This window comes from Cottoperca gobio, unplaced genomic scaffold (genome assembly GCF_900634415.1).
Source record: "Cottoperca gobio unplaced genomic scaffold, fCotGob3.1 fCotGob3_407arrow_ctg1, whole genome shotgun sequence".
Classification (NCBI taxonomy): domain Eukaryota; kingdom Metazoa; phylum Chordata; class Actinopteri; order Perciformes; family Bovichtidae; genus Cottoperca; species Cottoperca gobio.
Window position 1 is genome coordinate 17,893 of NW_021166993.1, and position 23,990 is coordinate 41,882.

Genomic DNA, 23,990 nt, shown 5'->3' on the forward strand with positions numbered 1-23,990 from the left:
CCTCCTCCTCCTCCTCCTCCTTAAACAAAATGACCATTATAAGTCCTCCTCCTGTGTTGCAGATACACGGGACACTACTTCATCACCACGCTGCTCTACTCCTTCTTCCTCGGTTGTTTCGGGGTGGATCGCTTCTGCCTGGGTCACACCGGCACCGCGGTGGGGAAGCTGCTCACCCTGGGGGGTCTGGGGATCTGGTGGTTTGTGGACCTGATCCTGCTGATCACCGGCGGCCTGATGCCCAGCGACTACAGCAACTGGTGCACCTACTACTGAGCGGACGCCAGCGGTTAGACTTCTGGAGGAGGGGAGCAGAGTCCAGGAGCTGCTGAGGACTCCTGCAGGGGAACACGAGGAACTTATATCTTCTAATCCACCTGAAACTTCCCACACGGCACGAGAGCGGCAGCACGACTTTTAGTATTAAACAGTCGAGTGCGTTCGTGTTCGCAGCTGTAGATGAGAACGATCTGTTGTTTCACCGCTTTTTATGTGCATTTTCAATTAACGCATTAAAAACCACAAGAACGTCTGAGCAGAGACGACGGAGATATTTGAAATGAATCTTAATGTGGTGAACCACAACATCGAGCTTCATTAATGTCCCTCCTTGAACTAAAACAAAGGTTCTGTATATCATATTGATCCGTGTTTTATTTATTTTACTTTTACACTATTTGTTTCATGTCTTCAGTTTCCTGAGTGTTTTGACAATTGTCTTGTTTCTCCTGAAATAAAAAGTTTTACCAGATTGTTCTGTTGCAGATCTTTATTTATTATTATTATTTTTAATTAAAGAAGTTTGTTTTTAGCTTTCTGAAGACGATACTGCAGATAAAACATGTTTTCATGCTCAATTATGAGATTTAGAGTTTAAATCTTCAACACTCGTCTTCTTCAGACGAGAGGAAGCATGAGAACATCAGAGTGTGTGTGTGTAACTGTGTGTGTAGATGTAAACTCTCCACAGCTACATTACATAACGCCTCATGTACATATTAAACACTTGTAATATAAACTGTGTTGATGTGAGTCATGAAGTGGGGAAGCTTCATGATATCTGTTAGTTACATGTTTGACCCTGTTCACCTGTAGTGTGTACAACATGTATGACCCTGTTCACCTGTAGTGTGTACAACATGTATGACCCTGTTCACCTGTAGTGTGTACAACATGTATGACCTGTTCACCTGTAGTGTGTACAACATGTATGACTCTGTTCACCTGTAGTGTGTACAACATGTATGACCCTGTTCACCTGTAGTGTGTACAACATGTATGACTACTGTCACCTGCTAGTTGTGTACAACATGTATGACCCTGTTCACTGTAGTGTGTACCACATGTAGACCCTGTCACCTGTGTGTGTACAAAATGTATGACTCTGTTCACCTGTAGTGTTGTACAACATGTATGACCGCTGTTCACTGTAGTGTGTACAACATGTATGACCCTGTTCACCTGTAGTGTGTACAAATGTATGACCCCTGTTCACCTGTAGTGTGTACAACATGTATGACCCTGTTCACCTGTAGTGTGTACAACATGTATGAACCTGTTCACCTGTAGTGTTGTACAACATGTATGACTCTGTTCACCTGTAGTGTGTACAACATGTATGACTCTGTTCACCCTGTAGTGTGTACAACATGTATGACTCCTGTTCACCTGTAGTGTGTACAACATGTATGACCTCTGTTCACCTGTAGTGTGTACAACATGTATGACTCTGTTCACCTGTAGTGTGTACAACATGTATGACCCTGTTCACCTGTAGTGTGTACAACATGTATGACTCTGTTCACCTGTAGTGTGTACAACATGTATGACCCTGTTCACCTGTAGTGTGTACAACATGTATGACCCTGTTCACCTGTAGTGTGTACAACATGTATGACCCTGTTCACCTGTAGTGTGTACAACATGTATGACCCTGTTCACACTGTAGTGTGTACAACATGTAATGACTCTTCGTCACCCTTTGCTCGTGTGTACAACATGTATGGACTGTTCACCTGCTAGTGGATTGTACAACATGTTTGACCCTGTTTCAACCTGTAGTGTTTTACAACAATGTATGACCCTGTTCACCTAGTTAGTTGTGGGTTCACAACATGTATGACCTGTTTCACCTGTAGTGTGTACAACATGTTGCCCCTGTTCACCTATTTCGTGTGTTAACACATGTATACTCTGTTCACCTGTAGGGTGTACAAATCTGTATGACTCTGTTCAACCTTGTAGTGTGTACAATCATTGTATGACTTCTGTTCACCTGTAGTGTGTACAACATGTATGCCCTGTGTTCACCTGTAGTGTGTACAAATGTATGTCTCTGTTCACCTTTGTAGTTGTGTACAACACTGTATGACTCTGTTCACCTGTAGTGTGTACAACATGTCTGACCCTGTTCACCTGTAGTGTTGTACAACATGTATGACCCTGTTCACCTGTAGTGTGTACAACATGTATGACTCTGTTCACCTGTAGTGTGTACAACATGTATGACCCTGTTCACCTGGTGTGTGTACAACATGTTTGACCCTGTTCACTGTAGTGTGTACAACATGTATTACTCTGTTCACCTGTAGTGTGTACAACATGTATGACCCTGTTCACCTGTAGTGTGTACAACATGTATGACCCTGTTCACCTGTAGTGTGTAACAACATGTTTGACCCTGTTCACCTGTAGTGTGTACAACATGTATGACTCTGTTCAACCTGTAGTGTGTTACAACATGTATGACTGTTCACCTGTAGTGTGTACAACATGTTTGACCCTGTTCACCTGTAGTGTGTACAACATGTATGACTGTTCACCTGTAGTGTGTACAACATGTTTGACCCTGTTCACCTGTAGTGTGTACAACATGTATGACTGTTCACCTGTAGTGCGTACAACATGTATGACCCCTGTTCACCTGTAGTGTGTACAACATGTATGACTGTTCACCTGTAGTGTGTACAACATGTTGACCCTGTTCACCTGTAGTGTGTACAACATGTATGACTCTGTTCACCTGTAGTGTGTACAACATGTATGACTCTGTTCACCTGTAGTGTGTACAACATGTATGACTCTGTTCACCTGTAGGTGTACAACATGTATGACCCTGTTCACCTGTAGTGTGTACAACATGTATGACTCTGTTCACCTGTAGTGTGTACAACATGTATGACCCTGTTCACTGTAGTGTGTACACATGTTATGACCCTGTTCACCTGTAGTGTGTACCACATGTATGACCCTGTTCAACCTGTAGTGTTTACAACATGTGATGACTGTTCACCTGTAGTGTGTACAACATGTATGACTCTTGTTCACCTGTAGTGTAGTGTGACCCTAAACATGTATGACTCTGTTCACCTGTAGTGTGATACAACCTGTATGACCTGTTCACCTAGTGTGTACAACATGTATGACCCTGCTTCACCTGTAGTGTGTACAACATGTATGACTCTGTTCACCTGTAGTGTGACTACAACATGTATGACCCTGTTCACCTGTAGTGTGTACAACCATGTATGACTCTGTTCACCTGTAGTGTGTACAACATGTATGACTCTGTTCACCTGTAGTGTGTACAAACATGTATGACCCTGTTCACCTGTAGTGTGTACAACATGTATGACTCTGTTCACCTTGTAGTGTGTACATGTATGACTCTGTTCACCTGTAGTGTGTACAACATGTATGACTCTGTTTCACCTGTCGTGTGTACAACATGTATGACTCTGTTCACCTGTAGTGTGTACAACATGTATGACTCTGTTCACCTGTTAGTGTGTACAACAGTATGACTCTGTTCACCTGTAGTGTGTACAACATGTATGACCCTGTTCACCCTGTAGTGTGTACAACATGTATGACTCTGTTCACCTGTAGTGTGTACAACATGTATGACTCTGTTCACCTGTAGGTGTGTACAACATGGTATGACTCTGTTCACCTGTAGTGTGTACAACATGTATGACTCTGTTCACCTGTAGTGTGTACAACATGTAGACTCTGTTCACCTGTAGTGTCTCGTTGTGTTAACTTCGTACTTTCTGACATGAACCTGAACTCTTTTTAATAATTTAAAATTACGTAAAAGATACTCTGATTAATATTTAGTTTAACAGGTTCTCTACATAAAGTGAAATGTTTTATATATATACAAATTGTTCTTCTTCTCCCTTCTTCTCCTCCTTCTTCTCCTTCTTCTTCCCTCCTTCTTCTTCTCCTCCTTCTTCTCCTCCTTCTCCTTCTTCTCCTCCTCCCTTCACTTCTTCTTCTCCTTTCTCCTTCTTCTCCTTCTTCTCCTCCTCCTTCTTCTTCCTCTTCCTTCTTCTCTCCTTCTTCTTCCTTCTTCTCCTCCTCTCCCTTGTTTTTTCTTCCTTCTTGCGAAACAGAAAACTCTTCTTCATGTCCTTCTCCTCCTCCTTCTTTCCTCCTTCTCCCTTCTCCTCCTCCTCTTTCTCTCCTTCTCTCCCTCCTCCGTCTTCTCCTCTCCTCCTTGTTTTTTTTTCCTTCTTGCGAAACAGAAAACTCTTCATGTCCTTCTTTTCGTCCTCCTTCTTCTCCTTCTCCTCCTTCTTCTCCTCCTCCTCCTTCTCCTTCTTCTCCTCCTTCTTCTCCTTCTTCTCCTCCTCCTTCTTCTCCTCCTTGTTTTTCCTTCTTGCGAAACAGAAAACTCTTCTTCATGTCCTTCTTCTCCTCCTCCTTCTCCTCCTCCTTCTTCTTCTCCTTCTCCTCCTCCTTCTTCTCCTCCTTCTTCTTCTTCTCCTCCTTGTTTTTCCTTCTTGCGAAACAGAAAACTCTTCTTCATGTCCTTCTTTTCGTCCTCCATCTGTTTCTTAGTTTCAGCTGGTGAATGACTTTATATACTGCTTGGTAGTTTACTACTTTAGTTTAATCTATATATTTAATCTATTAATACATCATTTATTATTATTGTATTTATAATCTGTAAAGTAAATGAAGCTTTAACATAATTGTAGTTCAGTAAAAAGTAAAACATTTGCCACTGAGTAGAAATATAATAAACATTTAGAAGTAAATGACCTGAACACTGAAACGAGCTTCATCAGTGTTTATTTAAAGATAAATATAATTTACACAGCAGGTGGAAAATATACAAAACTCTGTTTAACATGTTTTCTTGAAAGCACCACGAGCTTCAGCTCAGCGTTGCATTCAAAGACATCAGAAATATTCATTCATAGTGAGTTTTTTGTTCCAAACAGTAATGTTTATGCTGCATTCAGGAGTTATTGTAATTACCAGTTTCTGATTTGTAAAAACATCCACAGTGTTAATCTGACTGAATTTGGTTTGCTCAGTTTTTTCTGAGAAATTTAATGTTGGTTAAAAATATCAGTTTGAATTTTTAGGATTAAGATTAAAATAACTTTAAACTCAAAGAAGATGAAAAGTTCTCAGAAAGAAATGTTAATTTTAACATCTAAGACAACATGTGGTACGATGGAAATATAATTCTTTCTATAATGCAGAATTATTTATGCTGTGCTCACAAAGTTCTGTCCGCACTTTTAAAATGCTTGTTTTCTGAATGGAGTTTGGTGGAGCAGCGCTAAGCTAGGCTAACGTTGTAGCTCCATCGACACTCAGAATGACGTCATCTGGTCATAAATACGGCAGCGACTTCACTGTTGGTACCACAGACAGTCTGTGGTTCGCACACACGTACATTAATCGATTATCAAAATAATTGATCATTATTTTTCAGTGTGTGTGTGTGTGTGTGTGAGCAGTGTGTGTGAGCAGTGTGTCCAGCTGGTCCAGTCTGTGTTTCAGTCCCAGTAAACTCTCCTCCGTCTCCTGACGTCTCAGATTCTCCTGCCGGCTCCACAAACTGCAGCGCAGACGAGCCTCAAAGTATATATATAAATATACATTTAGTAAAGTACTGTGTTTGAAGCTACATAATAATAAATATATTTACCTTCAGTCGGTCCTCTTCTTGTCTCAGTGTTCCAGCTCTCGTCCTGAAACACGTTGAACTGAACTCTGAGATACTTTTAAAATCAGACCGTTAATTAAGAATATGTTCAAATGTTTTAATTGAATATAATATAATGTTTTGTTCATTCATGTACTGAAGTTCCTGTAAGTTTAATAACTAAACATATATTGAGTGATCTGATGACATGAACAATAAAACTACATTTATTTGATATTTCTATAAATGCTTGTTGTCATGTGTCGGATAATAAATGTTTTTCACTTGAGATATCTTCATTGAGGGGCTTTTCTAACACACACACACACACACACACACACACACACACACACACACACACACACACACACAGCTTGTTAAAGAACAGTAGGTTTACATGCACATTCATGTCCTGGATTAAATACCTGTATTTATAGTTGATTTATTAATTGTTTGTGATGCTTCACCTCCTCTTCTGTCTTTTGTAGTTCTTCTTTTTCTTCAAGCCCCTCCCCGTTCAGCTCTAGCTCCTCCTCTTGTTGTTTTAGCCCCTCCCCGTTCAGCTCTAGCTCCTCCTCCTCCTGTGGTTTGAGCTCCTCCCCTTTCAGCAGAATTTACAGAATTAAAGTCTTAAATTTACGTGGAAAAAGTCAAAACTTTAAGCGAAAGAAAGTTAAATATTGTCTGAGGTTTGAAAGAATTATGAGGAGAAGCCTCAGAACTGTGTGTGTACTGACGGAGCTGCGGGTCGGTCAGACGGCGCCCCCTGTCCTCCAGCTGACACACTGAAGCTCCAACATCCAGTCTAACACACACCGCCTGAGACAGGAAAACAATTATCAATTGTTTTGCAGATTGGCAGAAAATTAATAAGCAACTATTTAAAAAATCGCTTCAGAATTTTACAGGGTTTTAAACTCACAAAAATATTTTGCAAATACATAAACAAATAAAAACTATTAATTTTGAGGATTTGCATTTTATTACGCAAACGGATTTTACGCCTGTCCGGAAAAATAAATTCCACTTGTATCAGTAATGTTTTATTATTATCTGCTGGTCCAGCTGCTTCAGGCGTTCCTCTTTCTGCTGCTGCAGCTGACTGCACACATGCAGCTCCTACAGGACACACACTTTAGACAGAGGACGTGCGTGTGTGTGTGTGTGTGAGTGTGAGTGTGAGTGAGTATACCTGCTCCACAGTCTGCAGCTGTGTCTTCTTCTCCTCCAGCCGCTCACTGAGCAGAGACAGCAGCTCAGAGTTCTCTGAAACACAAACACGAGATAATGTTGATTCTCTCCTGAGTCTCATTTACATTTAGAGTCAGAACGAGTGTATATGTCAGTTATTACTTCATTACAAAAAGTCAGAAAAATAACAATAGTATGTTTTAATAAATTCATATTCTTATATTATTGTCTGTGTGTAATAATCTGAGCTGTAAGAGATGATGTCGTACCGTGAAGCTGCTCCTGAGCGGTGGCTGTGTCTCTGACCACTTCCTGTCTGAGCAGCTGTGCGCGGCGGTGCTCCTCCTTCAGTGCAGCGAGCTCCTCCTCCAGCGCTGACAGACTCCTGATACACACGAGAGGTTTCATCTCAACACATTCTGCAAAATGTGGAAAACTGGAAAACTGCATATATGGACTGATATATGTATGTATACTGTATGTACCTGTCAGCGTGCCTCCGCCTGGCCTCCAGGTGTTTACACTCCTCCTGCAGGCTGCTCTTCTCTTCCTGCAGGCGGCTCTTCTCCTCCTGCAGGCTGCTCTTCTCTTCCTGCAGGCTGCTCTTCTCCTCCTGCAGGCTGCTCTTCTCTTCCTGCAGGCTGCTCTTCTCCTCCTGCAGGCTGCTCTTCTCCTCCTGCAGGCTGCTCTTCTCCTCCTGCAGGCTGCTCTTCTCTTCCTGCAGGCTGCTCTTCTCCTCCTGCAGGCTGCTCTTCTCCTCCAGGCTGCTCTTCTCTTCCTGCAGGCTGCTCTTCTCCTCCTGCAGGCTGCTCTTCTCTTCCTGCAGGCTGTTCTTCTCCTCCTGCAGGCGGCTCTTCTCTTCCTGCAGGCTGCTCTTCTCCTCCTGCAGGCTGCTCTTCTCTTCCTGCAGGCTGTTCTTCTCCTCCTGCAGGCGGCTCTTCTCTTCCTGCAGACTGCTCTTCTCCTCCTGCAGGCTGCTCTTCTCTTCCTGCAGGCTGCTCTTCTCCTCCTGCAGGCTGCTCTTCTCCTCCTGCAGGCTGCTCTTCTCTTCCTGCAGGCTGCTCTTCTCCTCCTGCAGGCGGCTCTTCTCTTCCTGCAGGCTGCTCTTCTCCTCCTGCAGGCTGCTCTTCTCTTCCTGCAGGCTGCTCTTCTCCTCCTGCAGGCTGCTCTTCTCCTCCTGCAGGCTGCTCTTCTCTTCCTGCAGGCTGCTCTTCTCCTCCTGCAGGCGGCTCTTCTCTTCCTGCAGGCTGCTCTTCTCCTCCTGCAGGCTGCTCTTCTCTTCCTGCAGGCTGCTCTTCTCCTCCTGCAGGCTGCTCTTCTCCTCCTGCAGGCTGCTCTTCTCTTCCTGCAGGCTGCTCTTCTCTTCCTGCAGGCTGCTCTTCTCCTCCTGCAGGCTGCTCTTCTCCTCCTGCAGGCTGCTCTTCTCTTCCTGCAGGCTGCTCTTCTCCTCCTGCAGGCTGCTCTTCTCCTCCTGCAGGCTGTTCTTCTCCTCCTGCAGCTCCTGCTCACAAAACACATCCACCACCCAGCGACAGACATGAATACATCACTGTGACACGATGTTGTTTTGTTGATGAAAATGTGGACAATGCTGTGACAACTACACATAATAAAACATATAATATTTACACAATAATAATAATAATAATAATAATAATCATATATTTAATATCTGAAGCATTCACTTGACATTTTCTAAGAAATGTACTTTCACATTTTTATGAAACTATGAGAAGCTTAAAGCAGAACATTTCCTGCTCATGAACATGCAGTTACAAGAATAAACTGAACTGTTCCACCGACCTGCAGTTCTGTTCGCTGCAGTTTCACCTCCTTTCTGTGGGACTCCACTTCCTGTTGCAGCTCAGACAGCTCCTCCCTCGTCCTCTCCACCTCTTCCTGTATTTTGTCCAGCTGTTCCTGCTTCTTGTGGAGCCGCCGGAGACTCTGGGTGCGTTTGGTTTTCACACCCTCCAGCGCCTGCTGCTCGATGAGTAACTCCTGAAGGACCTGTTTCAGCTCTGGACACAAACACTCCTGCTCACTTTGTAATAATGAACACGGTTTGGCTCTCTGACAGGAGTTTGGGTTTACTTCATCTTTGTGAGTTACTGCAGCCAGAGAATATTGTTTTTAAGTGAGCGGAGGAACCACGGCTGGAGGTTTTCTCATTCACTTCAATAGTTTGACGAGTGGACATTAGAGGAACTGCAGCTCAACACACTTCAGATCCTGTGAGTCATTCTAAGAAACTTAAAGTATGAACTAATAATACAAATGAAAATAATATTTTGATAAAGTTTATCTTTATATGTCTCGTTCACAGCGGAATCTGTGTCGTGTCATTTGTGTATTCACACAAGTTCAAAAGCATCAACTTGAGCGAGAGCTTCGCGTGACGCCGTGGCGCTGAAGCCTCTCAGCGTCGAGTCTCCTGTCGTCCTGACACTGCTCATCAGAAGCTGAGGGAACCAGTAGCCGTTAGCTGTTAGCATACAGAGCGTTACAGTTCCTCGTATCTGAACAGAGACCGGACGAAAGGTAATGTATAAACTGCAGACTGTCTGTAGTACAAACAGTAAAGTCGCTGCTGTGTTTACGTCAACATGACGTTACTTTGAGTGTTGATGGAGCTACACTGTTAGCTTAGCCCTTAGCCAACCAAACTCCATTCAGAAAACAAGCATTTTAAGAGTGTCTTGCTTGTCGTCTTGCTGACCGACCTGTGAATCATGAAATCATAAATTCAGACTTTTTACTGATCGGTATCATGATGTAGTTGTATCTGCAGGGATGTAAGCCCCGCCTCCTCCCCCTCCGGTGCATCTACCGCCATTTACTCAAGTAAAAACAAATGATGCCGCGGTCAAACGAATAACGTGAGAGGAAAATTCACTTTGCGTCTAGTGTGAACACAGCATTACAGCTCAAGTCTTCATCTTATTATTATTATTTTATATATTCTAGCTGAATTGGGCTTCAATATATTGTGTGTGTGTGTGTGTGTGTGTGTGTGTGTGTGTGTGTGTGTGTGTGTGTGTGTGTGTGTGTGTGTGTGTGTGTGTGTGTGTGTTACCTGCTCTGTGTGTATTGAGTTTCAGCTCGTCGTCTCTCAGAGCAGAAACTGTGGCGCTTTTCTGCTGCTGCAACAGCTCCCACACACACACACACACACACACCACACACACACACACACACACCTGGATTCATTTCTTGTGTCTAAAATCTCAAAGAATATTTAAGTTTTTCTCGTAAAAGGTTTTTTCTTCAAGAATCATAAATATATAACAAATAACAAATAATATTAAATATATATATGTTTTACTAAAGATTAAAGATTATTGACTAAATAATGTGCAGAATACGAACACCGCCTGACTGAGATCAGATCTTTTCTTACGATCATTTGCATCGTAAACTTTATTTTCTGTAAACTTGACTTGTTGTCACAGCAATGCAAAGATGCAAAGTGGTGCCAGGCGACGTGAATAATGATAAATGTAAATGCATAAACTCCAGACTGAGTGTTGATGGAGCTACACTGTTAGCTTAGACCTGAACGAACCGAACTCCGTTCAGAAAACAAGCATTATTTAAATGCCAATAAGCAGGCAGCATGCCTGTACTGATCTAATAATGCTGGTGATTGGATGTCCAACATTAACGTTTGCTCCTCAGTGACGACATTTATCAGACTCGAGGCTCAAACATGCAAAAAGGACATTTTTACCACTTTAATGAAACACGAGATATGCAAAACATTTAATAGCAGAAAGTCGCTCCGTGTTCGTGTTCAGGTAACGTTTAGCAAACACAAAGATTCTGTAACATTTGTTCAGCTTGTTTACTAAAGTTAACGTTCCTGTAATATTTCCTTCAAGTAGTGATTTTATATTTATATTTTTTTAAGAGCTGAAATATTTGTACCGTAATGTGTCATTTTCTTTTTGTTTATAAAATTGGTATTGCTCGGGAAATGGTATCGAAGTCAAGGTATAAGTATTATATGTGTGTGTGTGTGTGTGTGTGTGTGTGTGTGTGTGTGTGTGTGTGTGTGTGTGTGTGTGTGTGTGTGTGTGTGTGTGGGTGTGTGTGTGTCTGTGTGTCTGTGTGTCTGTGTGTGTATGTGTGTACCTTGTCTCTGGTAGTGCGTATGCAGCTCTGAGCCTCCAGCAGCAGTCGGTCCACCTGACGGAGTTCAGCTCGTCTCTTCAGCAGAGTTTTCTCCACACACTCCACCTCATCACACACCTGCGTCACACTTCTGCGCACACACACACACACACACACACACACACACACACACACACACACACACACACACACACACACACACACACTGTGAGTACCTTCATTGACATAGAGGATTGGGTGTCAAAGCAAAAAATCCAAATGGATCCAATACACCAAATCTAAAGAATGAAATTAAGGATCAACAACAGAGTGTGTGTGTGTGTGTATATGTGTGTGTGTGTGTGTGTATGTGTGTGTGTGTGTGTGTGTGTGTGTGTGTGTGTGTGTGTGTGTGTTACCTATGTTGTCTCAGTGTGTGTCGTAATTGTTTGGTTTCCAGACGTAGTTTCTCCTTCTCTTCCTCCAGTCGCTCTGATTCCTTGTGCACACACTCACACACACACCTGTCTCCCTGCTGACACACACACACACACACACACACACACACACACACACACACACACACACACACACAGTCATATCAGTTATCCTGTGGTAGCTACACCTTTAATATCTATGAGTGCTGTATGCAGTGCTACGTAAAAACCTGTCACTGTATATTTTGTCACAGTGACCTTTGACCTCCAAAATATAATCACTTCCTCCTTGAGTCCAAGTGGACGTTTGTCAAAATAGTTTTGTCTCCTGTGTTTATGACTTAGATTTTAGTAGATTTATTCAGATCCATGTTCAGATGAATGTTCAGATTAATGTTCAGATGAATGTTCAGATGAATGTTCAGATGAATGTTCAGATCCATGTTCAGATCCATGTTCAGATGCATGTTCAGATTAATGTTCAGATGAATGTTCAGATGCATGTTCAGATGCATGTTCAGATGCATGTTCAGATTAATGTTCAGATTAATGTTCAGATGAATGTTCAGATGAATGTTCAGATGCATGTTCAGATTAATGTTCAGATTAATGTTCAGATGAATGTTCAGATTAATGTTCAGATGCATGTTCAGATGCATGTTCAGATTAATGTTCAGATCAATGTTCAGATTAATGTTCAGATGAATGTACAGATGAATGTTCAGATCCATGTTCAGATTAATGTTCAGATTAATGTTCAGATGCATGTTCAGATTAATGTTCAGATGCATGTTCAGATCCATGTTCAGATTAATGTTCAGATCCATGTTCAGATTAATGTTCAGATTAATGTTCAGATGCATGTTCAGATTAATGTTCAGATGCATGTTCAGATCCATGTTCAGATTAATGTTCAGATTAATGTTCAGATTAATGTTCAGATGCATGTTCAGATTAATGTTCAGATGCATGTTCAGATTAATGTTCAGATCCATGTTCAGATCAATGTTCAGATTAATGTTCAGATGCATGTTCAGATGCATGTTCAGATTAATGTTCAGATTAATGTTCAGATTAATGTTCAGATTAATGTTCAAATGCATGTTCAGATTAATGTTCAGATGCATGTTCAGATTAATGTTCAGATCCATGTTCAGATCAATGTTCAGATTAATGTTCAGATTAATGTTCAGATTAATGTTCAGATGCATGTTCAGATGCATGTTCAGATGCATGTTCAGATGCATGTTCAGATTAATGTTCAGATTAATGTTCAGATGCATGTTCAGATCCATGTTCAGATCCATGTTCAGATTAATGTTCAGATTAATGTTCAGATTAATGTTCAGATTAATGTTCAGATGCATGTTCAGATGCATGTTCAGATGCATGTTCAGATTAATGTTCAGATTAATGTTCAGATCCATGTTCAGATTAATGTTCAGATCCATGTTCAGATTAATGTTCAGATTAATGTTCAGATTAATGTTCAGATCCATGTTCAGATTAATGTTCAGATTAATGTTCAGATTAATGTTCAGATCCATGTTCAGATCCATGTTCAGATTAATGTTCAGATTAATGTTCAGATTAATGTTCAGATCCATGTTCAGATCCATGTTCAGATTAATGTTCAGATTAATGTTCAGATCCATGTTCAGATCAATGTTCAGATTAATGTTCAGATTAATGTTCAGATGCATGTTCAGATCCATGTTCAGATCAATGTTCAGATTAATGTTCAGATTAATGTTCAGATGAATGTTCAGATGCATGTTCAGATGCATGTTCAGATCCATGTTCAGATCCATGTTCAGATGCATGTTCAGATGCATGTTCAGATCCATGTTCAGATCCATGTTCAGATTAATGTTCAGATGCATGTTCAGATGCATGTTCAGATGAATGTTCAGATGAATGTTCAGATGCATGTTCAGATGCATGTTCAGATCCATGTTCAGATCAATGTTCAGATCAATGTTCAGATGCATGTTCAGATGCATGTTCAGATCAATGTTCAGATCAATGTTCAGATGCATGTTCAGATCAATGTTCAGATTAATGTTCAGATCCATGTTCAGATCCATGTTCAGATTAATGTTCAGATTAATGTTCAGATGCATGTTCAGATCCATGTTCAGATCAATGTTCAGATCAATGTTCAGATTAATGTTCAGATGCATGTTCAGATGAATGTTCAGATGAATGTTCAGATGAATGTTCAGATCCATGTTCAGATGAATGTTCAGATGCATGTTCAGATGCATGTTCAGATGAATGTTCAGATGAATGTTCAGATCCATGTTCAGATGAATGTTCAGATGAATGTTCAGATCCATGTTCAGATGAATGTTCAGATGAATGTTCAGATCCATGTTCAGATGAATGTTCAGATCCATGTTCAAATGCATGTTCAGATTAATGTTCAGATGCATGTTCAGATTAATGTTCAGATCCATGTTCAGATCAATGTTCAGATTAATGTTCAGATTAATGTTCAGATTAATGTTCAGATGCATGTTCAGATGCATGTTCAGATGCATGTTCAGATTAATGTTCAGATTAATGTTCAGATGCATGTTCAGATCCATGTTCAGATCCATGTTCAGATTAATGTTCAGATTAATGTTCAGATTAATGTTCAGATCCATGTTCAGATTAATGTTCAGATTAATGTTCAGATTAATGTTCAGATGCATGTTCAGATGCATGTTCAGATTAATGTTCAGATTAATGTTCAGATCCATGTTCAGATTAATGTTCAGATCCATGTTCAGATTAATGTTCAGATTAATGTTCAGATTAATGTTCAGATCCATGTTCAGATTAATGTTCAGATTAATGTTCAGATTAATGTTCAGATCCATGTTCAGATCCATGTTCAGATCAATGTTCAGATTAATGTTCAGATTAATGTTCAGATCCATGTTCAGATTAATGTTCAGATTAATGTTCAGATCCATGTTCAGATCAATGTTCAGATTAATGTTCAGATTAATGTTCAGATGCATGTTCAGATCCATGTTCAGATCAATGTTCAGATTAATGTTCAGATTAATGTTCAGATGAATGTTCAGATGCATGTTCAGATGCATGTTCAGATCCATGTTCAGATCCATGTTCAGATGCATGTTCAGATGCATGTTCAGATCCATGTTCAGATCCATGTTCAGATTAATGTTCAGATGCATGTTCAGATGCATGTTCAGATGAATGTTCAGATGAATGTTCAGATGCATGTTCAGATGCATGTTCAGATCCATGTTCAGATCCATGTTCAGATCAATGTTCAGATGCATGTTCAGATGCATGTTCAGATCAATGTTCAGATCAATGTTCAGATGCATGTTCAGATCAATGTTCAGATTAATGTTCAGATCCATGTTCAGATCCATGTTCAGATTAATGTTCAGATTAATGTTCAGATGCATGTTCAGATCCATGTTCAGATCAATGTTCAGATCAATGTTCAGATTAATGTTCAGATGCATGTTCAGATGAATGTTCAGATGAATGTTCAGATGAATGTTCAGATGAATGTTCAGATCCATGTTCAGATGAATGTTCAGATGCATGTTCAGATGCATGTTCAGATGAATGTTCAGATGAATGTTCAGATCCATGTTCAGATGAATGTTCAGATGAATGTTCAGATCCATGTTCAGATGAATGTTCAGATCCATGTTCAGATGAATGTTCAGATCCATGTTCAGATGAATGTTCAGATGAATGTTCAGATCCATGTTCAGATGAATGTTCAGATGAATGTTCAGATCCATGTTCAGATGAATGTTCAGATGAATGTTCAGATGCATGTTCAGATGAATGTTCAGATGAATGTTCAGATGAATGTTCAGATGAATGTTCAGATGAATATTCAGATGCATGTTCAGATGCATGTTCAGATGAATGTTCAGATCCATGTTCAGATGAATGTTCAGATCCATGTTCAGATGAATGTTCAGATGAATGTTCAGATGAATGTTCAGATCCATGTTCAGATGAATGTTCAAATGAATGTTCAGATCCATGTTCAGATGAATGTTCAGATGAATGTTCAGATCCATGTTCAGATGAATGTTCAGATGAATATTCAGATGCATGTTCAGATGCATGTTCAGATGAATGTTCAGATCCATGTTCAGATTAATGTTCAGATGAATGTTCAGATGCATGTTCAGATTAATGTTCAGATGAATGTTCAGATTGTTCATTTCTATGATAATTTTAACCTGTAAAGTTTTTATGAGCACTATGAAATGCGCTGTATAAATAAAATGCATTATTATTATTAATAAGACATTATTAGTAAGACATGACAGTCATGCTAAATGACTTGCCAACACACAAAATGGTTTCAGTATTTAGAACATGGAGTGGTGCTGCCGCCTCTAGTGGCCGAACATCGTATTACAACAACAAACACTTCAAGTAAGAAATCAGCTGCCAAAACATTGTTTTTACCTATTTGCACGATTTCTGAAAAAGGACTTTATTATTTTTACTATATTTTAAGTCATACTCACAGGAGAGAAAACTATTTAGATCAGACCTGGAAGATGTTTTCCCACTCTTCTCAGGTCTCTGTGGTTCCCGGTTTAAAAGCCTGATTCTCACCGTGTCTCTGTGTTCTGGGATGTTACAGTGCAGCGCAGCGCCTCCTGCAGGTGAGCCACAGAGCAGCCAGGCGGGTCCAACCAGCGGAGTCTGACCGTCAGCGAGTCCAGCAGAGACAGCTGCAGCTGGGGCAGGAGGAACAGGAGGAGTCCGTCCTCTGGAGCTCCGGTCAGCGTCACTTCCTCCTCCGCTGTCCCTCCACTCTGCTGCTGCTGCTGGAGGGTTTACGTCACAGTGTGAGGGCTGAACAGCAATCAGTAATGACAAATGTATATGTGTGTGTACCTGTGTCAGAGTCGCTGTGTGTCGGGGGGAAGTAGACACAGTACCCTCCTCTTGCGGGAGGTCTGAGGTACTGCAGCCCCAACCCGGAGTCCTGAGTTCCCAGAGAGCCCAGACTGGGAGCCTGAACAGCAGGAAACACAGGAAAAAACATTTGGTTGCAAAAAGAAACGTAGTCAGTTGTGTGGAAATATTTTTGTTGCAGAAAGGACGATGTTGACCAAAGTCTCCAGAGACAATAATATGAAACAGTTTCTACGTTCTGCTCTTCAGTTTCGGTTTCCTCAGGTAAACTCTGCCTCATCAGTCACAACGAGCAGCGAGCCAAAGCCAGAATTAGCATGACCGATTTTTAAAGTCTCACAGTGTGTCCAGGAGGTATGAAGCACCACTGTCCTCCCTCTCTGGCTCTGGTCCGGTCCAGCTTCTGTCTCAGTCTGTGTGTGTGTCTCTGAGCTTTATCCAGTTCGGCCCTCAGCCCCTCAAGCGTGTGTGTGTGCTCACACTGCAGCGCTGTGTGTTCGTGAAATCTGCCGTCGATCTTGTCCACAGTGTCCTGACAACAACACACACAGGAAGTCCGTTTTATTTATGTAACCCAGTGAGGAGTACAGTCATGTGTGTGTGTACCTGCTGTGTGTGTGTACCTGCTGTGTGTGTGTACCTTCTCTGTGTGTGTGTGTGTGTGTGTGTGTGTACCTGGTCTGTGTACCTGCTCTGTGTGTGTACCTGCTCTGTGAAGTGTGTGTGTACCTGCTTAGTGTGTGTGTACCTGCTCTGTGTGTGTACCTGCTCTGTGAAGTGTGTGTGTACCTGCTTAGTGTGTGTGTACCTGCACCGTGTGCGTACCTGCTCTGTGTGTGTACCTACTCCGTGTGTGTACCTGCACCGTGTGCGTACCTGCTCTGTGTGTACCTACTCCGTGTGTGTACCTGCACCGTGTGTGTACCTACTCCGTGTGTGTACCTACTCCGTGTGTGTACCTGCTCCGTGTGCGTACCTGCTCTGTGTGTGTACCTACTCCGTGTGTGTACCTGCTTCGTGTGTGTACCTACTCCGTGTGCGTACCTGCTCTGTGTGTGTACCTGCACCGTGTGCGTACCTGCTCTGTGTGTGTACCTACTCCGTGTGTGTACCTGCACCGTGTGTGTACCTGCTCCGTGTGTGTACCTGCACCGTGTGTACCTGCTCCGTGTGTGTACCTACTCCGTGTGTGTACCTACTCAGTGTGTGTACCTGCTCTCTGTGTGTGTGTGTGTGTGTGTGTGTATGTGTGTGTGTGTACCTGCACCATGTGTGCCAGCGCTCTCAGCTGCTCTGCTGTCAGCTGATCAGAGTCACACATGGACCTGCTGAGCTGCCGTAGTTTCCTGTTCAGACGGCCGAGGCTCCGCTGGTGACCGTCGCTCTGTGAACGCAGCTGGATCACATGACACCTCAGTCACTCCCAGCATGCACTGCGGCTGGATTCTTTACCTCATTTTATTATAACACATTCACTTCACATGTTTAATGATTTTAAACAAATCACTTTGTTTTGCTTTTTCTCCTTAGCTTCACAAAAACAACAGCTGTTTTTCAAAATAAAAGTCCTTCACCGTCAGTAATGTAAGGCCTCTTACACTGTAGTACTGACTCTATTAGGATTAACCTTTAACTGGTGTTGTTTTTAAAGAACATACAGAATATAAGGTAGTAACTTCAGAACCTGGTGTAGCAGCGAGTCTCTCTCCTGCTGGACGTCCTGCAGCTGCACACCGCTCTGCTCCAGTTCCACCTCCTACAAGAACACATTTTAAATTAACAAAAACTACTGTACTAAAGTACAGTTGTGAGGTACTTCACTTGAATATTTCCATTTAACTCTACTTTTTACTTCTACTCCCCTACATTTAAAAGGGAAACAATGTATTTTTACTGCACTACATTTATTTTACAGCTTCAAATGAAGAATGTGCATTAAAAACATGAGAAACTTTGATCATTATACATCTCTTAAGAATAAAGTGGTTTTTAAAAGCCTGGTAATTAAAGGTTATTTATTGTCTTAATGTGTTTTTAATGTTATATTTCTTAACACAACCTCATGCACCTTTTTATTTTGCCCACCAGGTGTCACTGTTTGTCCTCCTTTGAGGAGATTAGTTTGTTATAATTTAAGTTCATTGAGTCTTCAACTGGTAAAGTGCACACTGACAAAGCACATACCGTAGAACAAATGCACTGTATGTATTTAAAGAGTTGTTGCTGTGGGAGCAGATGTGCAGTTATATTGTTTAGTGCAGGAGAACTACAGCTGAGCCTTTAATGCTCCACTAACACGTGTAGCTCAGCCTCGTGATACTGACCAGTTTGTGTTGAGCGTGTCTGTTTCTGACTCTCAGTCTCTGCAGCTCCGCAGCGCCCCCGCGGGCCTGCAGTGTGGAGATGTGTTCCTGGCCGGTTTTGGTCTGCTGGATCGCCCTGTAGAGCTGCTCCACACTCCTGGACAACATGTCCTCAGGCCTGCAGGGGGACAGACATGTCTTTATAGTCTTAAAATGTTGTATTTACAGCATCTTAAACTTTGTGCTTCACTTTGGAAAGACTGCTGTTTGATTTAGAGCTTATATTTATTTAGCTTTCTATTAACCTCCATTTTTATTATTTTATTTATTATTATGTAACTTTTTGTCCTCCATACACATGTTGACCATAAGAGTTTTTAACACTACACACTAGAGACTTCATGTCTGCGGAGAGGAAAGGGTTAAAAGTCCTCTGGAGAATGCGGGCATCGATCCCGCTACTTCTCGCATGCTAAGCGAGCGCTCTACCATCTGAGCTAATTCCCCTGTGAAGGTGCACACAGCTCAGTGTGCTCTAACTCTTCTTATAGACAAATATCAACCTACAACTTCCCTGCAGCGCAAACCTCACACAGAAACATAAACACATATATTTATATCTATATCTCTCTCTCTATATATATATATATATATATATATATATATATATATATATATATATATATATATATATATATATATATATATATATATATATATATATATATATATATATATATATATATATATATATCTCTCTCTCTCTCTATATATATATATATATATATATATATATATATATATATATATATATATATATATATATATATATATATATATTTATTTCCCAGAGTCCTGCAGCTGTTTTACTCTGTGCTGAGCTCACAGACGAGGTGGCCGAGTGGTTAAGGCGATGGACTGCTAATCCATTGTGCTCTGCACGCGTGGGTTCGAATCCCATCCTCGTCGGGACTGATTTTGACTTTGAACAGTCTGAATGTAATCTTATCAAGTTGTGAGGTTTCAAATATGTAAATGTCTGCTCTGAACACTGAGCAGGATTTCCTCAAGGTATCGATGACAACAACAGAAAGCAGCTGAAATGTTCACTATACTCCGATGACTAAAACACTTCATGGAGTAAAACTGAAAGAGTTTTAAAGGTCGTATCTCGTCTGAGAGTGAGCGTCACTTTATCTTTTATTTACTGAGCAAATAAACGCCTCTTTGTTGACTTCTGTGTGCAGCTAATAATAATAATAATCTCTCTCATGCAGCAATGAACATCAGCTGTGTTAGTGTTTGAAGAAATCACTGTTTCTCTAAAGGACGGTTCATCAACTAAAGCTGCAGTCAGTTTATAAAAGTAGCACAGGAACTACTACAGTACTACTACAGTACTACAACAGTACTACTACAGTACTTCTACAGTACTACAACAGTACTACTACAGTACTACAACAGTACTACTACAGTACTACAACAGTACTACAACAGTACTTCTACAGTACTACTACAGTACTACAACAGTACTACTACAGTACTACAACAGTACTACTACAGTACTACTACAGTACTACAACAGTACTACTACAGTACTTCTACAGTACTACTACAGTACTACTACAGTACTACAACAGTACTACAACAGTATTACTACAGTACTACTACAGTACTACAACAGTACTACTACAGTACTACTACAGTACTACAACAGTACTACTACAGTACTACTACAGTACTACTACAGTACTACAACAGTACTTCTACAATACTACTACAGTACTACTACAGTACTACTACAGTACTACTACAGTACTACAACAGTACTTCTACAGTACTACTACAGTACTACAACAGTACTACTACAGTACTACTACAGTACTTCTACAGTACTACAACAGTACTACAACAGTACTTCTACAGTACTACTACAGTACTACAACAGTACTACTACAGTACTACAACAGTACTTCTACAATACTACTACAGTACTACTACAGTACTACTACAGTACTACAACAGTACTACTACAGTACAACTACAGTACTTCAACAGTACTTCTACAGTACTACTACAGTACTACTACAGTACTTCTACAGTACTACTACAGTACTACTACAGTACTACAACAGTACTACTACAGTACTACAACAGTACTTCTACAATACTTCTACAGTACTACTACAGTACTACTACAGTACTACAACAGTACGACAACAGTACTTCTACAGTACTACTACAGTACTACAACAGTACTACTACAGTACTACAACAGTACTACTACAGTACTACTACAGTACTTCTACAGTACTACAACAGTACTACAACAGTACTTCTACAGTACTACTACAGTACTACAACAGTACTTCTACAGTACTACAACAGTACTTCTACAATACTTCTACAGTACTACTACAGTACTACAACAGTACTACTACAGTACTTCTACAGTACTACAACAGTACAACTACAGTACTTCAACAGTACTTCTACAGTACTACTACAGTACTACTACAGTACTTCTACAGTACTTCTACAGTACTACTACAGTACTTCTACAGTACTTCTACAGTACTACTACAGTACCTCTACAGTACTTCTGTAGTAGTACTGTAGAACTGGTACCTGTACTTGTCCTCTGGTCCGTTCTGAAGCTCCTGAGGATCCAACATGGCCGCTGTGATCTGGTCCAGCTGGGTTCTGGTGTCTTCATGCTGGACCTGAAGGCTGTGGACTGCATGCTGAAGAGAAGAGTTCTCATCCTGCAGACAGACAGACAGACAGACAGACAGGTTTTATCATGTGTGTGTGTGTCTGTGTGTGTGTGTGTGTGTGTGTGTGTGTGCGTGTGTGTTCTGACCTGCAGTGTGTCGATGGTTGATTGTAGCTGAGACTCTCTGCTCTGCTTCTCTTCGTCTGCTACCGCCTGTAAACAACATTGTAAACAGGAGGTCAGTGAATCCTCAGGACTTGTGTTTGTGTGCTTACTAAAGAAGTGAACATTTATATTTAGTATTTATGATAATAAAATATTTTAAAAAGTTTTATTTGGTTCATAAGGTTTTTAAATATAATATACTTGACCACAACTAAAGATTTATAATAAACAATCAAAGAAGAAGTAAAAACTTTATTCACAAGTTAAAGAGATTGTAATAAACTATGTTCACAGTGTTACCTGTCGGGTTAGCTCCGCCTCCAGCTCCACCTGTCTGTCTCTCAGAGCCTCAGCCTCCTCCTGCTGGACAGACAGCTCCTGCAGACAGACAGACAGACAGACAGACAGACAGACGTATTAACCAGGGACATATGATAACAACACTCTCCCTGTCAGACACGTACCTGTCTGTGTGTCCTGGCACTGTCCTCCAGGTTGAGCTGCAGACTGAGAACCTGCTGCTGAGCACGACGAGCCTGACGCGCGCACACACACACACACACACACACACTGAAACCGTTACAATAGTCGGTGAGTGAGTCGATGGAATGTTAGCTGTTGTTCAACAGAGACCATCATGTTCCAAGTTTGGAAAATTGACATGAACTTAAGTCTGAAACATCAACGTGTGGTTTAAACGCTCTTACTGAGGGAATATTATCATTTTATTTTTGCGATCAGTGGAGTAAATAATAATAATAATAATAATAATAATAATATAATAACAACCCTGCCAGATGTTACAGAGTCTGTACCTGCTCTCTGAGTCCTCTCAGATACTCCTGCAGTCCAGAGATGATGCCCTGCAAATCTCTCTGAAGACATTCATTAGCCAAAATCTGACCTGGAGGAGGAAGAGGAAGAAGAGGAGGATAGGAAGAAGAAGAGAGGGAGGAAGAGGAGGAGAGTGAGGAAGAGAGGGAGGGGGAGGAAGAGGAGGAGAGGAAGAAGAGGAGAGGGAGGAAGGACGAGAGGGAGGAAGGAAGACGAGGAGAGGAAGAAGAGGAGAGGGAGAAAGAGGAGGAGAGGGAGGAAGAGAGGGAGGTGGAAGAGGAGGAAGAGGAGGAATAAATGGAGGAAGAGGAGGAGAGGAAGAAGAGGAGAGGGAGGAAGAGGAGGAGGGAGGGGGAGGAAGAAGAAGAGAAAGAAGAGAGGGAGGGGAAAAGTATTATATATTTTATAACTTTGCCTAACTCTGAGAGCCAATCAAAAGGCTCCAGTTTGAGACAGGGGCTCTGTGATTGGTCAGCGGACTTCTCACCGTCGGTCAGCTGTTGCTCCAGCTCTTTGATCTCCTGCGTCTCCATGGCGATGCGTGACAGCATGTCGTCGAGGCGACCCTCCAGCTCGCTCTGCTTCCCGCTCATCCTGTCCAGCAGCCGTCTCACGGCGGAGGTCACATCAACATCTGTTCGTCCTTCTGATGCTTCGTGAACAGAGAAGTATTTGTGTACTCACACAGTCTGTTCAGTCCTCGCCCTCAGAGACCACCCGGGGCTGCTGGGTAACATCCTGTCCCCCCCCTCTCTGTCTCTCTCAGTTCACAGCAGACAACAACCTCTCACCTCCTCTCGTCTCTAAAACACTTCTTCATCTCTCTGTTCTTCTCTCTGTTCTTCTCTCCGTTACAAACTTCTCTTCCTCTCCTCTCTTTGAATCAACACAGGAAAACCTTTTCCCAGCCAATCAGAGAGCCCAGCTGCAGAGTGACAGGACATATTCTGACCAATGAGTCATCTAAAACAGGGAAGCCCCGCCCACCAGAGCGGGGGTCGCCGGGGGAGGGGTCAGAGGCACTTAAAGAGACGGCAACCTGTTGTTTCTGCAGTTACTCTGAACACAGACACAAAGATTTACAATATGTAACATATTGTAATATAATATGTAACATATTATATTACAATATGTAACATATTGTAATATAATATGTAACATATTATATTACAATATGTTACAGTCTGAGGCCTGCCGACAATAATTCAACCGCTGATGCCTGAAACACTGATTTATATGGAGGAAGAAAAATGACTATCAATAAAGAAATAAATAAATGTATAAATAAATACAGAAATAAATCAATAAAATAATTCATATTTATGTCCCAATTACTTATCAATTTTTACTTATCTACTTTC

The 23,990-nt window shown here is 41.3% G+C and overlaps 1 protein-coding gene and 2 non-coding genes across 3 annotated transcripts; 1 reads left to right on the plus strand and 2 right to left on the minus strand.

Annotated features, from left to right (window-relative positions):
• Positions 1 to 290: 290 nt before the first annotated feature.
• On the minus strand, positions 291 to 23,573 carry cntrl (centriolin). Its single transcript, XM_029427933.1, is given in 27 exon segments — positions 291 to 338; positions 5,758 to 5,877; positions 5,951 to 5,971; positions 5,973 to 6,023; positions 6,415 to 6,548; positions 6,685 to 6,766; positions 7,140 to 7,213; positions 7,408 to 7,523; positions 7,624 to 7,742; positions 8,586 to 8,639; positions 8,942 to 9,159; positions 10,215 to 10,281; positions 11,273 to 11,402; positions 11,671 to 11,786; positions 16,306 to 16,517; positions 16,591 to 16,711; positions 16,952 to 17,143; positions 17,873 to 18,007; positions 18,296 to 18,367; positions 18,936 to 19,092; positions 21,543 to 21,679; positions 21,778 to 21,843; positions 22,096 to 22,173; positions 22,260 to 22,331; positions 22,611 to 22,699; positions 23,117 to 23,308; positions 23,489 to 23,573. Coding segments are annotated over 27 exon segments (2,958 nt in total).
• trnaa-agc (transfer RNA alanine (anticodon AGC)) lies at positions 19,349 to 19,421 on the minus strand. Its single transcript has one exon. It is a non-coding gene; the product is annotated as a tRNA-Ala (tRNA).
• trnas-gcu (transfer RNA serine (anticodon GCU)) lies at positions 19,802 to 19,883 on the plus strand. Its single transcript has one exon. It is a non-coding gene; the product is annotated as a tRNA-Ser (tRNA).
• Positions 23,574 to 23,990: the final 417 nt, after the last annotated feature.